The sequence below is a fragment of the Lichenostomus cassidix genome, chromosome 3 (genome assembly GCF_008360975.1).
Source record: "Lichenostomus cassidix isolate B80296 chromosome 3, HeHo_3.0, whole genome shotgun sequence".
Taxonomy (NCBI): domain Eukaryota; kingdom Metazoa; phylum Chordata; class Aves; order Passeriformes; family Meliphagidae; genus Lichenostomus; species Lichenostomus cassidix.
Window position 1 is genome coordinate 43,105,050 of NC_139483.1, and position 18,192 is coordinate 43,123,241.

At 40.3% G+C, this 18,192-nt stretch overlaps 2 protein-coding genes across 2 annotated transcripts in view; both read right to left on the reverse strand.

Moving 5' to 3' along the window:
- Positions 1-265: 265 nt before the first annotated feature.
- On the reverse strand, positions 266-6,629 carry RBM34 (RNA binding motif protein 34). Its single transcript, XM_085055500.1, has 10 exons — positions 6,405-6,629; positions 6,119-6,261; positions 4,911-5,130; positions 4,263-4,322; positions 3,702-3,745; positions 3,147-3,230; positions 2,868-2,931; positions 2,696-2,738; positions 1,340-1,458; positions 266-634 (listed from the first exon to the last, which is right to left on the reverse strand). The coding sequence occupies exons 1-10, from the start codon at positions 6,582-6,584 to the stop codon at positions 323-325; spliced, it is 1,269 nt and encodes a 422-aa protein (XP_084911626.1). The 5' UTR covers positions 6,585-6,629; the 3' UTR covers positions 266-322.
- Positions 6,630-8,836: 2,207 nt separating this feature from the next.
- ARID4B (AT-rich interaction domain 4B) overlaps positions 8,837-18,192 on the reverse strand; it is a 63,087-nt gene continuing 53,731 nt past the window's right edge. Inside the window, exons 21-24 of the mRNA XM_085056700.1 lie at positions 16,266-16,376; positions 13,330-13,545; positions 11,582-11,728; positions 8,837-10,609 (exon numbers count right to left, since the gene is read on the reverse strand). Coding sequence (XP_084912826.1) covers positions 10,479-10,609; positions 11,582-11,728; positions 13,330-13,545; positions 16,266-16,376 — 605 coding nt within the window. The 3' untranslated portion in view covers positions 8,837-10,478. The remainder of the gene's footprint in view (positions 10,610-11,581; positions 11,729-13,329; positions 13,546-16,265; positions 16,377-18,192) is intronic.

Sequence of the window (18,192 nt, forward strand, 5' to 3'; positions counted from 1 at the left end):
TCTCTGGACAGCCAAAAAAGCACCCAAATTAAGGTAACAATTTCTATTTCATCACAGATTCAGTCTGCATGTGAGTCACTTTCTTCTATAGTCACTGTGGGTAATCCTACATAGCTCCAAAGTAAGAATTCACAGTTAACCTCTGCAGCAAGACTCGGCTGGAGATGGATTCCTGGAACACAGGAATAAAATCATGCAGCACCTCCTGCTGCCTTCTGCGAGAAGCCAAATGGCCCAGAGCAAACACCAAGAATGACAACAGCTGTTATTAGCAAACAAAATTTATGACATGACACTCTCATATACATCCATCTGTGTAACACTAATTAGCATTTTTATCAGATTGATTTTTACCAAAGGACTGTTTGTTTTTCCCAGCTTTACTCCTAGGAATAGTTTTTAGTCTTTTTGGTTTCGTGCTCTTCTTTAATGGGGTTGCTTTTTCACCAACAAAAGAATCATTAGAGCAGCTCTTTTCTTTTTTCTTCTTCTTATCAACTCTGTCCTTGGGAGCACGAGACTGGTCTGGAGTTTTCTGTGCTTTCCTCTTGCCCGCTATGCGCTGCACCCGTATGTTTCTTCCCATCAGAACAGAGTTGTTGAGTTTCAGAGCGAGATGTACAGCATCTGTATTCTACAAAACCAGACAACCAGCTTAAAAGCAGCATTACTTCCAACTGATTGCTTTTAAACAGCTTTTACCTTTCTTTAAAATTTGCAAGCACGATTTTACAATGAAGAGCACTCAAACTGCTCTGCTTAGGGAATGACAAAACATCCCTGCTCCGGAACACCAGCACCCCCACACAGCCCACACACTGAGGCACAGATACTTGAAAACAGGCTGTGAAGCAGTTTACATGAGACACCAAAAAATGAGGCAGACAGACAAGGAGAAATTGGGAAAAAAACATTGGGCTGCAGGAAATTAACTAAGGAAGATGAGGCTGAGAGGCTGCCATGAGAAAGGAATCAAAAGTGGAGAGCCAGGAAGCAAACCAGCTGCAGGAAAGAATTCCACTCATACTTTGACACAAAAGAAATGGGAGAACACTGCAGTTATAACAAATAAAGTCATCCATCCCTCCTTTAAGGCCCTACTTTAAAGTCACGTCTTTCACTCCTGCGCATACAAAACCTACAATAGTTTGTTTTGTATTTGCTTTCACAGATATAAAGCTGCTTTCACCACACACAACAATGCTACCATTTAATATCACACATATACACATACACACCCCAAAAAATTACTCAGAAGAAGATAAAAATGCTCTAAAGGCAGACCCAAACAGAGGTTTTGAAGCATTCCCATGTGCTGGAGCAGGCCGTTCACACGTACCCCAAAGAGGACATAGCCGAAGCCTTTCCCCAAGCCCGTCCTCCTGTCTCTCACAACTCGCACTGCCACGACATCCCCGCAGACATGGAAGTGTTCCCGCACGGCGTCATCACGGATGTCTGCAGGCAACACAACGCAACAGATGCCTCTTCAGGGAGTCACACGGCTTTAAAAGCCTGGCCCAAATCCAATGATTTCACATTTACCCATTCAGGGACACAAACAAATACATTTAAATATATATTATCATATGAGTGACGATAGGTAGGCAAGTATCAGTGGTTCAAAAAATGCCAGCAAGTTGACAATGCAGACTTTATAAAGGGCTATTTACTTTGACAGTTACTGATTCTCCAGCTCTGAAGAGTACAACATAAATCACAAATAAGGACGAAGGCAAAGGCCGAAATAAATTTTTCAAATTATTTTGTTTATGGTTGGAACATAGTAGAAATTAAGATTACTGTTATACATTTTTGTAGCTCCTCCTTATGCCAGAATTTTCTTTCTAAGAATTAATGCTGATGATAATGAGCTTGAGCTGGCAGTTCTTCAACTGCTCATTGATTCAGAATTTTAGCTGAATGGGCCAGAAGGGATTTACAGTTTCCAACCACAGCTGCTATACAATTATTCTGATAATGGCTGGACATGTGAGGCTTTCTCCATCTCATGCCTAGGCAAACAAGCATGATGTGCCATCATAAAAACACAGGTTATTTTCTTTTTTTTTGTATAGGTACACTTTGTACAATCCCCTGACGTAGGTATAAACCTCTCTCTGCTAAGGGGAGGAGCTGAACTCAATAGTATGCGTTTAAGTACAGCAGTGAGACCTAGATGTGCTGAGAAAGGTCCAAGCTGCTGAAGTAATCTCAGAGCACAGCTAATCACAGAATATTCTGAGTTGGAACTGGCCCACAACGATCATCAAGTCCAACTCTTAGCCCTGCCTGGACAGAGTCACTCAGCCCATGGCTCATAGAAAGCATCAAAATCAGAAGCCATCACTGTCAATCACTTGGAATTGGTTTACAAAAAGGTATTGGTAACCCTTGAATGGTTTAGAAAGCCATGGTTATGCAACTTGGTCATATTTAGTTGAAAAACATGAAGCAACAACAAGAACTAAAAGTGTTTGCAGTGCTACCTACAATGAAAAAAAATCAAGCTGCAGAACTTGAGAGAAACTTACAACCCCTTTAGGTATTTCAATTAACAAATAAGAATTAATTCTAGCAAAAGGTATTTGTCTACCTAAAGATGCTGCCCTAAATACCAAGAAATAAAGAGCCTCATGTCAACATATTCAATAAAGGCTAAATAATGGTGTATGACAATCCCTTTTAGACTTACCATATGAAAGATTTCCCAAGAATACAGATCGTTTATTGTCATGCTAAAGACAAGAAGAGAGACAGGACAGTATGTTATTTGTTACAGAAAATAACAAAACAACCAAACAAAAACAATAAAAACCACACAACCGAATCAGAAAAGGGAATTTCTAGCCACACATCTTACTTACCGAACTGGTTTTAGATGCAGTGTCAACTCTGATGTGAAATCCACTAGCAATTTCTGTTCCATTCCTTTATGATCAAAAGCAAAAATTTTAAAAGTGAAATAAATGTTACTTAATTGACAATGTCACCACACAGGAGTATTCCAAAAGCAAAGTTACTTTTAAGTTTGAACCAACGTTTTATTTTGATTCAAGCAAAAGAGGGGAGGTTGTTTAAATTTAGCTGTACATCTACCTGATCTACCTCTTCAACAGGGAATGAGGAACAAAACTGAGACTTACTCCTTCAGAGCCTTCTGGGCATCACATTCTTCCTTAAAGACAACATAAGCATTGACAAACTTTGCATTTGGGTGCACCTTATGCCTGGAACAAGAAAATGACAAATTAGTGCTTAAATCCTGCTGATGCTGTGCAGTGCACAAGCACTTCTGGCTGAACACATTTATGCCTTTGCTTGTTTTGTGCACACTGACAACTTCATTTCCCTTGCAGGTCAAGCTAACCCTGTATTTGCAAGGGAGTCCCAGCCCATATATGCACCCTGAGCAAGCTTCCTCAGCTGACAAAGAGACTCGAAGAAATTAAAGACTTCTAGCACCTTCCTCCTACCTAAAATGTAAGAAATGCAACCTCAGTCAACAAATTACTAGTACACGTGGTACATAATTCTTTATTACTTTTTAAGAAAACTTAAAGACACAAAGGTAATGACAAATGATAAAGAAACACAAAATACACAGAAAGGACTTAATACAGACAAACTTTTAACAACCAACACTTAAACATTGTTTAGGCCTTGAAAAATAATACACAAAATTCACAAGAGGAACCTACTTGATTGCTGCTACCTTTTTGGATACAGTATCGTCTGCTGGAATCTTAAGGATAAAAAAAGTTTGAGTTAGGTGGGTCTAGTGTCAACTTAACACAAAGTCTTTCTGTAAGACAAAGAGGAATTCAAACAGGTGCCACCCAAAGACACGTAGCCAATACAGTGAGCAAACGATGGAAGTGGCTCATTCTAGAGATAGTCTAAAAACCCCCTGGAGTTAAGGAGCTGGCCTTGACTTTGACACATTTCTTGAGTTCCAAGAGGGTTATCATCAACTGTTTCAGTGAGTACACTGATTTACAATCAATGTGTCTTTGCTACTATGATTTAAAAATGGGTGAGCAATGCCTTAACTAAATGAGCAATAATAAATCAGCTGCTGCTAAATGGAAAAATGCATCTGTGGTGCTCCTCAGCTAACATCTCCAAGGCTTCTTTTAATAGCAAAACCCACATACCCCTAAACCACTTCTGAACTAATGAAAGTACAAGCCTTACAAATACTACTGCCCTTTAACATCAAAAAATTATTTTGTTATATAACATTAAAGGAAATAACATACCAGAGACCGGAAGCGAATGGATTGGATTGGTCCATACTTCTTAAAAAGAGATTTCAGTTCCTAAACAGATAATATTACAAATGTTCAGTACTTTTTTTCAACCTGGTAATGAGAATTATGTTTTAGTATTTATAAGTAATACTGTTCTTGCACTGTTTTCCTTTTACTTATAGGAGGTTCCTTAAAGGGCTACTAAAAAAAATGCAAATAATTCACAACTATTTCTGTGCTTTTTGTGCCAGTTTCTTCTTCCACAGATAGCCAAAACTGAAGTTGTGTCTCCTACTGTGGAAGAAAGTATAAATTTAACATGTTTTATGTAATGACCTGAAGCACCGTTTGCATACAAAATTAGAGGCAAACTAACTTTGTAAATGCAGTTCTCATTTATTCAGTCATTTTTTCATTGACAAGAAACTGACCAAGTCTAGTCAAGAAAGAGTCATCGCATCCACTGCTGTAGGAAACCCAACTCCAGGAAACCAGAGATTGTCTCTAATGGCTTCTGAGAACTAGCACTATTTCCTACTTTCCAATCAGTTCCAATCACAAATGTCTATGATTCTTTCTCTGCTGAAAACATCCTCTCAAACTGAGGACTGCTGTCACTCCTTTCGTTCCTTCAGCTGTCAGAACCCACCCACGTACCTGAACAGTACAGTTGACAGGCAAGTTTCCAACAAACACCGTTCTTCTGTCTGCTGCTTCATCAGCCACCCTTTTTCTCTTTTGCCGTTTTGCAGGAGCACCCGTAGCTGAATTAACAACATTTTTGGTGATGGCTTGAGAAACCTTTTTCTTTTGCTTCACTTTGTTTTGAAACAGTTTTTGATTCTCCTCCTCATCTGCCTGCTCCAAAGCGTTCTCTCTGACCAGAAACAGACAGGCAAGTTACAATTGATGGGAAAAAACAGGGGTTTTGAGGTCAAAGAACTAAAGCCTCCAAGATATTTTAACTTGCATTTTCAATTACTATGTTCAACTTAAAATTTCAAACATTATTTTGTTTACTCTGCATTAAACAAACATATCTGACCATTCAGCAACATGAAAAGTTATTTGCTGTCCCCAGGACACTGCATTCACTATTTACCAGGAGCAATACAGAAATACATTAGAATTAAATAACTGAAGGGGAAAAAAAGAAATCATCCTTGCATGCTAGAACTAAGAAGAGATTTAACACTTCCCAATATCCTGGACACTCAGAACAAACCTCTGGAATACTGCCATGCACTACCAAACTTCTATCTATACAAACCCGCCAGAAGAGCAGATCTGAAGGAGCCTCTGGAAGGCTACAGACATAAACACAGCAAACAGGTTCCATGGGCATGGAGGAAGCAACAACACCCAGTGCCAGGGAGAGGATGAGATGTTAACCTCGAGCTACAATCAAGCACACTTCATTATCCACACTGCACTGTAGAGTGACCAGCCTTCAGCCTGCTCTGACAGTGCCTCACGTCAAGCATTTAAGAGAACAGAGAGGCTCTGTGTCACTGCAGAGGCCCAGCAGGATAGACAGCTCACTCTGCCTGGCTCCTTGCTCTTGCTGAAATCACCTCTGCTGGATAAAGCTAAGGACAGCTAGAAAGCACATCCCTATGCCAGGGATGTGTCTTCATCCGCTAACACAGCATGTGCACTTCATGGACCTAGTGTTCCAAGAAGCTGCATTACTTCCTCCTTCAGGGGAAAACTACAGACAATTTGCACAATCTTAAAAATAATCTTAAACACCAAGTTGAAGATGGGTAGTAGAGGAGAACTTCATTGTTTCATCGAACTCATATTATGGTTAAAGTAGGTGTTGTGGGGTTTAATTTTATCATAAAATGGGTTCACCTACTCACCTCTCTGACAGTTTTTTCTCTGCTTCTGAATGTTCCTTTTTTCTGGCCTTCTTTGCTTTTACTGGAGCTTCTTGTATGACGGACGAACTCTGGTCTTCTGACACTTTCTCGTCTTCTTCTACACGCTTCCTTTTTTTTTTCCCCTTTAAAAATTGGTAAGAGAAAGACTTGAAAGACAAAATTCCAGGAACGCCCTGCAACTACTTCACATACTGCGAATTACTGGGAGCGCCGCTGCCGAGCTCACGCACCCTAGCCGCCCGGCCAGGCGGCACTCCTCACTCACCCCCGGCACGGCCACCACCACCGGCGGGGAGGCGGCGCAGAAGAGGCGAGCGAGGGGCGCAGCGGGCGCCGTGCCCGCTCCGAGGCTGCCCGACACCTGCCCCACCACGTACTCCTCCTCCTTCTCCCCCAGGGCCGCCGGTGTGTGCCGCGCCCCCGCGCCTCTCCGGCGGGCCGGCATGGTGGGCACCGAGGGCAGCGGGAACAGGCTCAGCTCGCGTCACTTCCGACGCGCGGCGCCGGGCGGTGCTCCCGGGACCGCCCCGCTCCCTCCTCCGCCGCCCCCCGCAGCCCTGCTGGAGCCGCTCATCCTGCCGCGCTCCGTCTGGGCACCGTGGAAACATCCAACAGCACCATGAGGTGGACACAGACTTAAGCTGTGCCAGGGGACGTTGAGGTTGGACATGAGGAATTTCAACACAGCAAGGATGATTGGACATCGGAATTGATTTCCAGGGAGATGGTAGAGTCAGCATCTCTGAAGTGTTTAAGGAAAGACCGGACATGGCACTGAATGGTGTTTGGACATAGATTGGACTCGATGATCTCAGAGGGATTTTCCAACCTAACTGATTCTGTGATGGGCATGTTGTGGGGCTGTTTCATTGAATTCCCATGACCCTCAGGGCCACAGGGAGCTGAAGCAAACCTGAAGGTGCTTTGGCTGTCTTATTACACGTTTGATGCACTTTTGGGGGTTTCTGAGCTGTAAGCAGCTTTGTTGACATAGCCAACAAAGGATCCAACCAAAGGCAAAACAAGTAACCCAGCTGTGGAACACAGGAAAAATACTGGTCTAGACACATGCACCAGGTATCCCCCTCGCCTTGCCTCCTGGATGCCAGAAAAGGTAGTGACCCTCATGGATGGGGTCAGCCCAAGAGAATACACAAAACCTTGAAAAGGGACAGGCGGCTGCTGCATGTAGTGGCTTTTCCAGTCTGCCTTCCCACAGAAGAGCAGCACTGTAGTGACACAGGAGGGGCAGAACAGGCTCAACCATCATCCGGCCCATTTCAGAGACCCACAGCCACTGAAATTCAGCAAGAAGCACACAGCCTCCAGGGACTCTGCCTGAGAGTGAGTTCAAGCCCTATGCTAACAGGAAAATTCCACAGCATGATGGGAACTACCAATCATAAGTATGTACAGGCACCAGTGGAGACTGTAAATAAAGGGAGGTGGGAGCACTGCAAAGCCTTCGAGTGAGGCATGCTTTCTCTCAGCATACACCAATTTCAGCTATTCCCAACGTGACCAACTGTGAGACACACAAACCCAAATCTGTTGCTCAGCCAAGGTGCAGAAAACACAGCAGGGGTTGTTTGTCTTGCTTCACCTTTCGGGTCGTGGTCCAAGCAGGTGCTCAGGAGTACTGGCACAGCCCAGCAGGCACTGCTAGTGGCAAACTTCCTCAGCTGCAAGCAGAGTGCACATGCCAGGCAGGGAGCTCACCCACGTGTAAAGCTGCATGCAATAGACACCCTGAAAAGCAGCTCAGATTTGACCCAGTGGAACATGGTAAAACTGCCTGGCTAACAGTTTGGCAAAGATACCTTCCTCTGTGACCACTGGGAGACAAGTAGTTCCATGGATCTGCAGAGTACAATTTGCAGACATAGAAGAGGTACAATGTAACACATTCACACAAATGTTTGGGTAGCCACTAAAATGCATGAGAAGTGTGATGAAAATTAAAGAATCTTTAAATTCAGGAAAGCAAAAGTCCTATTTATGCAAAAACTTGATTGGGAGCAGGGAGATGACTAATGATCCCTGCTTTAAATAGGTAAACAAATCCTCCCCAGATCACAGAGTCAGTAATTGTCACATCAAAACAAATATGCTGGCACTAAAACTGAGAGCTGATCAAGAACTAATTGTGAGCAAAGAGCTGAATTTGAATCTTGCTTGCTCAGATGTAGTTCCCAGTTACATCCATACCCCTTATGCCTACTGAGACTGAAAAGCAGAACTGAACTTCTCTGACACAGATTCCACTAAACTTAAACAGATGAAAATATCCTCTGAGTAGCTTCACTGAAAATATTAAAGTCACCCGTCAGACTCAGTTCACCATAATTCTTAACGTAGTCAATGTTTCCAAAGCTTATTTATCATGGTTTGTTACTGTCAGTCTCACCAGCAACCTGTCACTTTGCCAGTGTAACAGGATTTTGGTCACCTGAACTACAGACAGTAGTTTGCTTCAACTGGCACTGCCTTAACGATGAGCGACACTTTCATTTTCTGCTCAAAAAGAGGATGGATTTGAATTAATCACTAAGAGGAAATTAGGCAAATGCACCTGTTCTAGCTTATCTTTACACACATTATAGCACATCAATGATCATTTGCTAAACTGATTCTGCAGCTTGATGTAATTTTTATGAACAGACTACAGTTGCTTAATTAAACCGTTAGAAACGAAAATCAGGGATTCACAAACTATGGCATTTTATTTCAGAGGCCTTTGCTTACATTTGTACAATATATTACATAACTCTCCATTTTCTGCAGAACCTAATATATATTTTATAGCTTTTTTCTATAAGCTTTTCCTTCAATGTCTGTCAACAAATTTTTACAGTCCTGTACAATTCTGAATACTTTGAAACCATTTTCAATAAAATCAGTTATAACCTTAAGCGCACACTACGAAGACTGAAAATGCTTTTCTTAGAAAAGTCAAATGAAAAGGATTCTGACACTCTAGCATCTACAAACAAAATGCTTCAAATTCTTACATGTTGTATTGCCAGAAAACAAAGAAAAACATGCCAGCCCCTATTTCCCCAGGCAAAAGAAGTACACAGAACTACAATTAAAACAGTAAAACAATCTGTACAATAAAGTACTGTGTATTAACAGTGCCAGGTATTAAATAGCTTGAATGAACACTTCCGCAATATACAAATGTCTTACAAAGGTATAGAATTAACAGGAGAGAGCTTGGGATCCATTCAACATAAAATCAATACAAGTGAAAACATTTTGAAGTTGGTTTTGGAATTTGTACAAGGCATTTAAAAAATTAAACATCTACCACTCGGCTAGCTAGTTATTTTAAAAACAACTACCCTTTTGTGGCAGTGTTGGTATCAGCAACCACAAATTGTAACTCACACCTTACTCCCTCTTGAAGTCCTCTCCTTGCAGCTCGTAATAAAATAAGCATTACAAATGAAGTATTTGTTGCTTTAAGGGGAAAAGAAACATTTACAAGAAAACACAAAAATATACCTGTTATAATCCATTATGAATAAATATACACTTTAAACTGGCTGAATACAATCTTTATACATTAAGATTTAATACAGTTTGTTAGCCATTTTCTTTCTTTTTCATAATGTATTTTATCAAAATTAAAAAAAAATACTGTTTTATAGAAAAATGGCAAAGTACAGTAGTTTCATTCCAATTAACGGGTTCTTAAAACCCAGAGTAACCTATTTAAGCCTAATTCAAACCTGTAAACATTAGTCAGTCTTTTTTTTTTTTTTTAAGGAATCCTTGTATTTGGTTATCAGGACTGATGTCAGACATCCTACTAACTGCAGGTTTTGAATAGATGTGCTTGACGTATACAATTAAAGCCACTATAAGGTGACTTAGCAGTTAAAAAACAATTAGCTTGTACAAATGAAAATATTTTCAATATTTGTCATAAATAAATGGAAAAATATCAAATGTTCCAGCTTTAACAAAATACCAGGGAATACAGTAAGCCTTACCACATTGATTTAGATCACCCCAACAACTATATACTTTATGTCCTGTCTCTACAGGCAGTGAACAGCCTCCATTTGCCACAGTGGAAGGCCTTCGAGTCACTAGACTTACAATTCCCAGACAAGTTGGAAACAATTATTGCTTGAGGAAAAGCAGTTTGTTGTACTTTTTCTTCATAAAAGTGCACTTAAGTGCAAAGTTAGCTTGTCAAGAAACAACTTTAAATACAAAATAGTGCTTGTCTGAATTTTGTGCCACTGTGCAGTATAAAAAAAAAAAAGGAAAAAAAAAAGAGTGGCCCTCAGCAGCCATTAAGTGCAAAGTGCTTTGGCAAGTCCTGCTGTCACCTGCACTCAACTGACATTCCATTCTGTGATGAACTTGACATAGATGGTTCTGCTAACGTTAACATAACCGCAGCCGTAATGGAACTAGAGGAAGGTGATGAGGAGGATGATGATGTAGTAGCAGCACCTGCACAGGAAAAGGAAAACACAGGTTATAGGGACTGATAAATCAAGCAATAAAGATGTTTTCCTGTTCAGCAGCAAGCACTGGTACATACTGACTCCAGCAACCAATGCCTAGCAATTAGAAAGAAGCCTCCATTTCCTAGTTTGTGTAGGAAATACTCCGACAGGAATGTGCAGTGCCATGACAGTGCCATGTGCAAGGCAGTGCAGCACTGTTACCCTTTGTAGCCCTCAGCCATCGACCACCCAGATCAAGGGCCCAGCCAAAGGATGCCAGAGCTCCTTCCTGACCCATCAGCACAGTCAATTGCTCCCTTTGTTTCCCACAGGAATCAGGACAGGGCCATGCCCCGGCACTAAACCTGCACAATTACACTGCTCTGGCAACCAAGCAGCAACTGCCATTTCCATGTCATGGCTGCAGCCATGACAGACATCCTACTACCCATGGCATATCTCACACAGAGAAAATGATCCTTTTAGCATTCCTAGAAGCAGGCACACTAAAACATTCCTTACAGCAATAGGTGTGGCAGCTTCTGAAAGATGAGAAATTTAACTGGTCTCCCTTAAAATCATGGAATAAATCCCTTATCCTAAGGGGAAAGCCTAGGCCCACAAGCAATACTACTGTAAATTTATCTGTAACTTGAAGAAAAGTTAGAACTTATTAATACCCTTAGAAACTTTGTTCACTGCTTAGAAAAGTTTATCTGCTGTATGAAGCAGTTCTGCCTCCAGAGCATTAAACAGATGTACACCTTGTTAATGCTCTTCCTCTTCCAGCCACTGGGTACCTGATCCTCGCCTTGTAACAGCCATAAAATAACTGCACACAGCATTTCCCAAAACCCAAACAAAACCACACTCCTAGTGACACACATGTCCTTATAAATTATCTAGTTCTTATCAGGACCATAACAGAACATGCAATTAAGGCCTCTAAAAGAAGGATTTAGTTTCCAGCACTTACTTTCCCGCTCTTTTTTCTTTAAGCGCTTTCTTCTTCGGTCAATGGAAGCCACCTCAGATTTCAAGGATAGGTAATGTTTCCTGATTTCTTGCAATTTTTCTTGGAGAACTGTTATGCGTTCAGCACTAGTCAAATTTTCCAAGTCAGCTGTAAGTTAAACAATCCCTGTTAATTTTTGTACTGAAGCATTTCCAAACACTTCTGAATGTCAGTGAAGTGGAAAGTCTTCAAATCTTAGTGCTGTGCTTTGAGGTAGCAGACAGCAAAGCTAAGAAACACAGCAACAGCAGCAGCAGCTGTTTATCACCACAAATTTGTTCATTTTTTATTATTCTTTACAAGATACCACCATACACTCTTTGGGGACTTTTTAAGGAACTGAGAGGAAGAAAAAAATCCATTCCCTTTCTCATGGAGAGAAAAAGAAAAGTTAAGGCAGCTGGTGAAAACACGAGGGCCAAAACTAGCTTTGAGCCTGCTGCTTTCAGTCCTTGCTAGAGATCAGTTTGGCTCCAGACTCTGGGCAGGTCAGCCTTGCCTGACTTGACTTGGTTGCTACAAAACAAGCAGGTTACAACAGGAATGTGCACAGCTGTGGGGTGGTTCTAGTGGAATCCCTGGCGTATATGCCATAAGGAATAACCATACAGGACCTCCTTGCTGGACATGGGCACAGGAGCTGCCCTTCTGGCTGTTTCCAGCTGGGAGCTCTCCACAGCATGGCACACAGCTGTAGGTGGCACAGGCAGGGGAAACTCTCAGTTCATTCCAGTGAAGCCACAAGGAAGCCACACTGGAGGCACTTTATTTAAAGCTCAGAGACCCTGCAAGTGTCTGACTCTGCAACAGCAGAAAATGTATCAAACAGCACTCCATACACCAACTTCTGCCAAGCAACTTTAGCACGTGGAATGTAGCCAAGGCAGAAAGGAAGGAGCAAAAGCACCTTAAATGTGTTGCACCAGGAAAGACAATCTGAACAGGGCAGTAAGTGACAATGAAGACCTTTTACATTACATACTCCTGAAGAGAGTAACCAGAATGTAACTTGACTATGATGAAGTAATAGGAAAAAAATACTTTTAAAAGTAGAGCAATGCTGAGATTCAGGGCAGGAAAGGAAATAAAAAAAACAACCCAGCAGAGTCAGATTCAATTGGTATGTTGCACTAATATGAGGGAATTAATAAGCCACTGATCTGTTTTTCAGATAGGCAAATGCATGATCCTTCCCACACTGCTCACCCCTGGCTGGACCAATATCTTGACTGAAACAAACACAGTGGGAAGTTCTTCATACTAGAAATAGTAAACGTCCTGGCTCACTAATGCAAAAAGGGAAGGGGAAAAAATTACAAATCAATCACCGAAGTGTCTGAACAAGAACTAGAGAATGAGGAGTAAACCAGCAAGGAAATATCAATAGAAGAAGCACACAGAGCAGATAAATGTTTATGCCAGAATGACAGGTATGCACAGGACAACAAGAACAGAAGTCAGCTCAGGAGTCATATCTAAAAACAGTCCTGGAGGAGTGTGACATACACAGGTCCCTGTACTGCAATTGCAAAAAAAGAAAAAAAAACAAACCAAAACAACCCCGTTTTTTTTAATGAGGATTTATCACAATCTTAAGCAAATTCAGGATGGAAACAAGAAAGCCAAAATACAGACCATTCAAAAAACGTTTTTACACTATGCCACAAGATAGTGGCATAAACTGGGTGTGTTTTCAAGAAAATACTTACACATTTGAAAACTCCACTTATAAACTTTGGGCAAACGATTATTCTGTTCTTTAAGATCAGATTCCTTCTCTCCATTTTTACCACATTTTCCTGGAGATTGTGTTCTTGTGAGTGATTTGGTTTGGTGAGATTTCATGCCAGTAGAAACGGATTTTGCTGACTGAGACTTGGACACACTTTCACCAGCAGATAGCTCGTCACTGTCACTGCTGTTTGCTGAAGAAACAGGAAGACATTGTTACAAAACAAAGCCCAAACTGAAGCTTATCAGGAGCAATCCCTGTGCTGATTTTCACGTAACAGGAGTTTACTTGACCCAAATCCTTTTACACTAAATCAACAGAATCTATGCTGGTGTAGCAGCTTGGCTTGATGCTCTCTGCATCACTAAAGCACAAACCAGGTATAAAATGGGGACTCTCTGATTCTGGCACACTGTGAAAGGGAAGCCCTGAACAAGAAATACTGCCCAGTCGTGCAGGTGAAGTCAGAGTTGGTCTGTGGAACTATTCGAACTAAAATCCTACAGAGCTAGAGGGTGGATAAAAGTACCAGACTGTGGCACTATAGTCCATCCTGAAGACTGGCAAGGATATAGCTGGAAGCATGTGTGCAAAAACATAAGGGGCTGGGGTCAGGACATGCTTCCTGCAAGGAGACTCTTGAATGCAATCCAAGTGCTCAAGGTCCCCATGAGGAAGGAGCCTCTACTCTTCACATTGTTCATGACAGCATCACACTTAGTGTGTCAGAACCACAGCCATAAATAAATTGCCTACATTGAAAAGAAGGTAAAAAGGCTGTCCAGTGTGTCAGCATAGGTGCCAAAATGAACCACATCTCCTTGCTCATGGGGCCATACTTTTTCTAAGAGTTCAAAACACTCATTGTTATGTTCCATCTTCTATTTACCCTTTTTACTATCAATTTCTCAAGCAGTATTCAATATACATGAACCTCTATCCTGTTTTAGAGCTAGCAGTTACAGATGAACCTTTGACTGTATTTTTAGGACATGTATAGCAGAAATCAGAGTAAACAACAAGCTTTTTCTTAGCCTTATGTCACTGTTTTAATTTTCCTCTACTAAAATAACTATCAATAGTCTGAATATGTATGACATATTCTAGAATTTCGTCAGACATGATGACAACATTTTTTTAATTTTGGAAAAAGATCTTTAGCTGACCCAAAGCAGAAGCACTTCACCTCATGCTGAAAAAACTTTAACTATAAAGCAACAGGCTGAACTGAACACAGGTTTTTAACGAAACTACTCAAAGGAGAGTAATAAAATAATCTGTCTGAAAGACAAGATGCTAAGAGTAATGATTGAAAGGATTAAGTTTTTTTAGCATTACTAAAATAAAACTGAGGTGAAACCAGGTACAACAGATTGTAATTCAACACAAGTCTAGCAAAGCAGTGGAATAAAATGTCTAGGAAATCTGCAGAACCTCCATCATTAGAGTTGTTTTTAAAACCACTTCGAATTCACGTTTATCAAGAAAAATGTATACAACTGCCTCAGTTTTACCTGCCTTGGGTGTTGACAAAACGAGCCCTGAACCTTTTATAATCTGGTGATCTAGACAGGAGAAGCTGAATACCAAGACACGTGGTATGAAAGAGCTTGGCCAGCTGCTTGGTGGTGGTGGCCAGTTTAATGCAAAGGCAAGAGCTGAACAGGTGTATCTGTTAAACGGCTTCTCAAAAGCAGTTTAACAGATATACCTGAATATTGCCAAAAGCTTTTTTCTTACAGCTGACTCACATTTTATCTATTTATTTTCCTTGTTACATCCAGTAGCACCTGAAGTCTAACAAAAAGAGCACATCAAGGACCATGTGGTAGTAGCTTTGAAGTTTCGTATCCTGACGAAGACACAGGTTGAGGAAAGGAGTAAATTCACCAAATCCAAGGGAATTATGACAAAGCTAAAAATGGTGTATTAGTTCTGCAAATTCTATTTTGTTACTTTAATTCCTGGGGCAAAGGAAGCAATAAGGATTATGGAACGAGGAGTCCAGTGAAAGGAAATTAAAAAGGTTGAGAAAATGTGAAGAGGAGATCAACAAACACAAAGGACAGGTGGGGTGAAAGCAAATACCAGACCAGAAAGCACAGATTTTTACTAAAAGCTGTTAATAGAAAGCAGGGAGGGAAGTTGGGGAAGAGAAAGGAAAAAAGGCATGGCATATGCTTTTTATCCTTATTTTAACTCCATATTTTACAGTTATCCTCCAGGCTTCAGTCTCTATCTGTTTCCTGACATTTTTTTACTAAAAGTAAAATGAAGCCGTAATGGATCTTGCTGTCTCCCAAACACATGTGCATTTGGCCCCCAATACACCACTGCTTTTATTAAGGTTCCATTATGCAGTACTGTGGTTTCTATTCCAATTAGCTTCTACAACTACAAAAAGCTGCAAAAGGTGCATTATTTACTGTAGATGTAACAGACAGCACAGGAAGAAAACAAGAGTCTATATTCTTCTGGAATTATTCCCATATTGCTACAGGGTAGAGATATTAACCTCTAAAAACTCATCTTGCAGAAAATACAATTTCCTTCAGGCCCCAGTCTCCCCTCTAAAACAGGCAGCTATCATGACACAGAGATACCTGTCCCAATTCTGCCACGTGTTAAATACTCGCTTTTCTTGGCCTTCCTGAATTACACAGTATTAAGGATGTCTTAGAAACGGGCAAATAATACAGAAAGTAGTACAAGACATTTAAAAACACTCTGGCAGATAGGTAGGCAGTTTAGGTAGAGCAGTTTCTTCATTTAAACAGTCTTAAAAATTCCCTGATGAGAACATTTTGTCCTAATACATTTTTTATGTAACAGACTTCATCTCCTACAATCAGTTGAACAAATGACCAAGTATTTTCACACACTTTTTAGTTCACACTGAAGTGCTGTACTTACTGGTTTTACTCTTCTTTTTGCTGTTCACAGATGTTTTGTGGCTTCTTTTCTGCTTTTTTGAGGAGCTGCCTCCTCCCTGAGCATCTTTAAGTCTTTTTTGGCCTGTACAGACTATAATTGGGAAAAAAAAAAAGAAACTGAAATTAAATAAATGCTTGCACTTCTGTCTTTTTCTCAGTCTCAAAAAACCCCACAAAATACTTCAAAGCTTAAGTTTGTAGACAACAATGCAACTGTTCTGCCTATCCTTAATACAGCTCAGTTTTCTACTTATATTGACAAGAGAAGGTGAAAGACGATGGAAGGCAGACAAAGTTGCTTTGCACAGAGTGCACATGTATGATAATTACAAATAACTTTCCCATATGCATCACCAGAATTTCTCTTGAACCATGGAATTTTTATGCTTTTAATACTGTAAATTAAATAAGAATACATTTATTTAAAAAGTTATCAAGACCTACTGGGACTGAAAAATATTTTTAAAAGTTTGCTGTACTTGGAAGCTGTGAGAAAAAAAAACAAAGCCATAACCTGTGATTGGTAATTACATTAACTGAAGGTATTAAAAAAATAAATCTTAGGTAATGTTAAAAAAAAGCAACAAGAAAAGAAAGGCAAACCAAAAACAACAGAAGAAGTCTACTGGTATTTGGGACTACAAGGGGAAGAAGTAGAAAAGGAAGATGGAAGAACCTGCTAAAAGAGAGTGTTTTAGGAGTTCTTCAAACGTTGTTTCACAACCACGTGACTTACAGACTAAAAATGACCTCTGGAATAAAACAATTTAAATTAAGGAACCCACTTTTCTGAAACAGGAAACATGCTGACAAAATCAGAGACAAGTTAAAGTCTAATGCATGTAGAAGTAATCTTACAATAGTGTAAAACTTCTTTCAAGTGGCAATAAATTACTTTCATATTAAAAACCCCAACAAATTAAGTTCTAAACTTACACAGCTATAATTAACAAAGCAATACAGATATATTTATTGAGGGGTACACATTCACCTCTTCCAAATTCTCTCCTTTAAGGAAACACATTTTGTTGCATACTTTCAGAAGAACATTTCCACAGGATGCTGAAGGTAACACACCTTCAGGGCATTTTGAAAAAAAGTAGCTAATTGTTTAACTGAAATCTACTGAGATGAAAAACCCCACTTCTGTCTCAGGATTATAGCCAAAATGTACTTTCTTCCATTGTGTCCCTAATTTTTAGGCACTGCAACACAATGGAGTAGCTTTACTTTTGATGAACTGCAAAAGAGCCAGTCACGTCCAGAAAAAAGCTTTTGGATCTAGTCTTGCCAGCGATTAAAAAGCAGGCAGCAGTACAGTGATCATGTGCACAAGTGTTTATTATCCCCTGTTCTCTAGTGGTTTGAGGAAAGGAACTTCAATCTGCAAAATCAGATCTGAAAGTAGAACATAGCTAAGAAGCTCAATGCTTTTATCAGCTTGACTTGAATCTTACAAAGTTAATGTTCTAAAAAAATGCAAATTCAAAATGACTGCCTAAGCACCCTAGCAGCAGGAAGGCTTTCTCCCCCCAAACAATTTATAGAGAATCAAATTTTATGCAAGAAAAGCATCTTCTACTTCTAAGGAGGGTGTTTAAAATGCTCCCATCCTTCTACAATAAATATTTCTTACACAAGCTATTACAGTTTTCTTTGGGCTTTTTTTGCCATAGCCAGTAAAAACATCATTCTTTTATTCTTTATCCCTCATTGAAACCATCACAATTCCTACTGAAAGGCCAACAAACTTGCTGGGAGATCATATTTTATTCACTAGATGATTGTGCCATTTCCACACATTTGAAATGGACAGCAGGCTTCTACTTCCTCCAACAACTAACTTGCCTGCACCGTAACCATAACAGAATGAAAACACATCAGCAATGCTAAAAATGAGAGCTGGT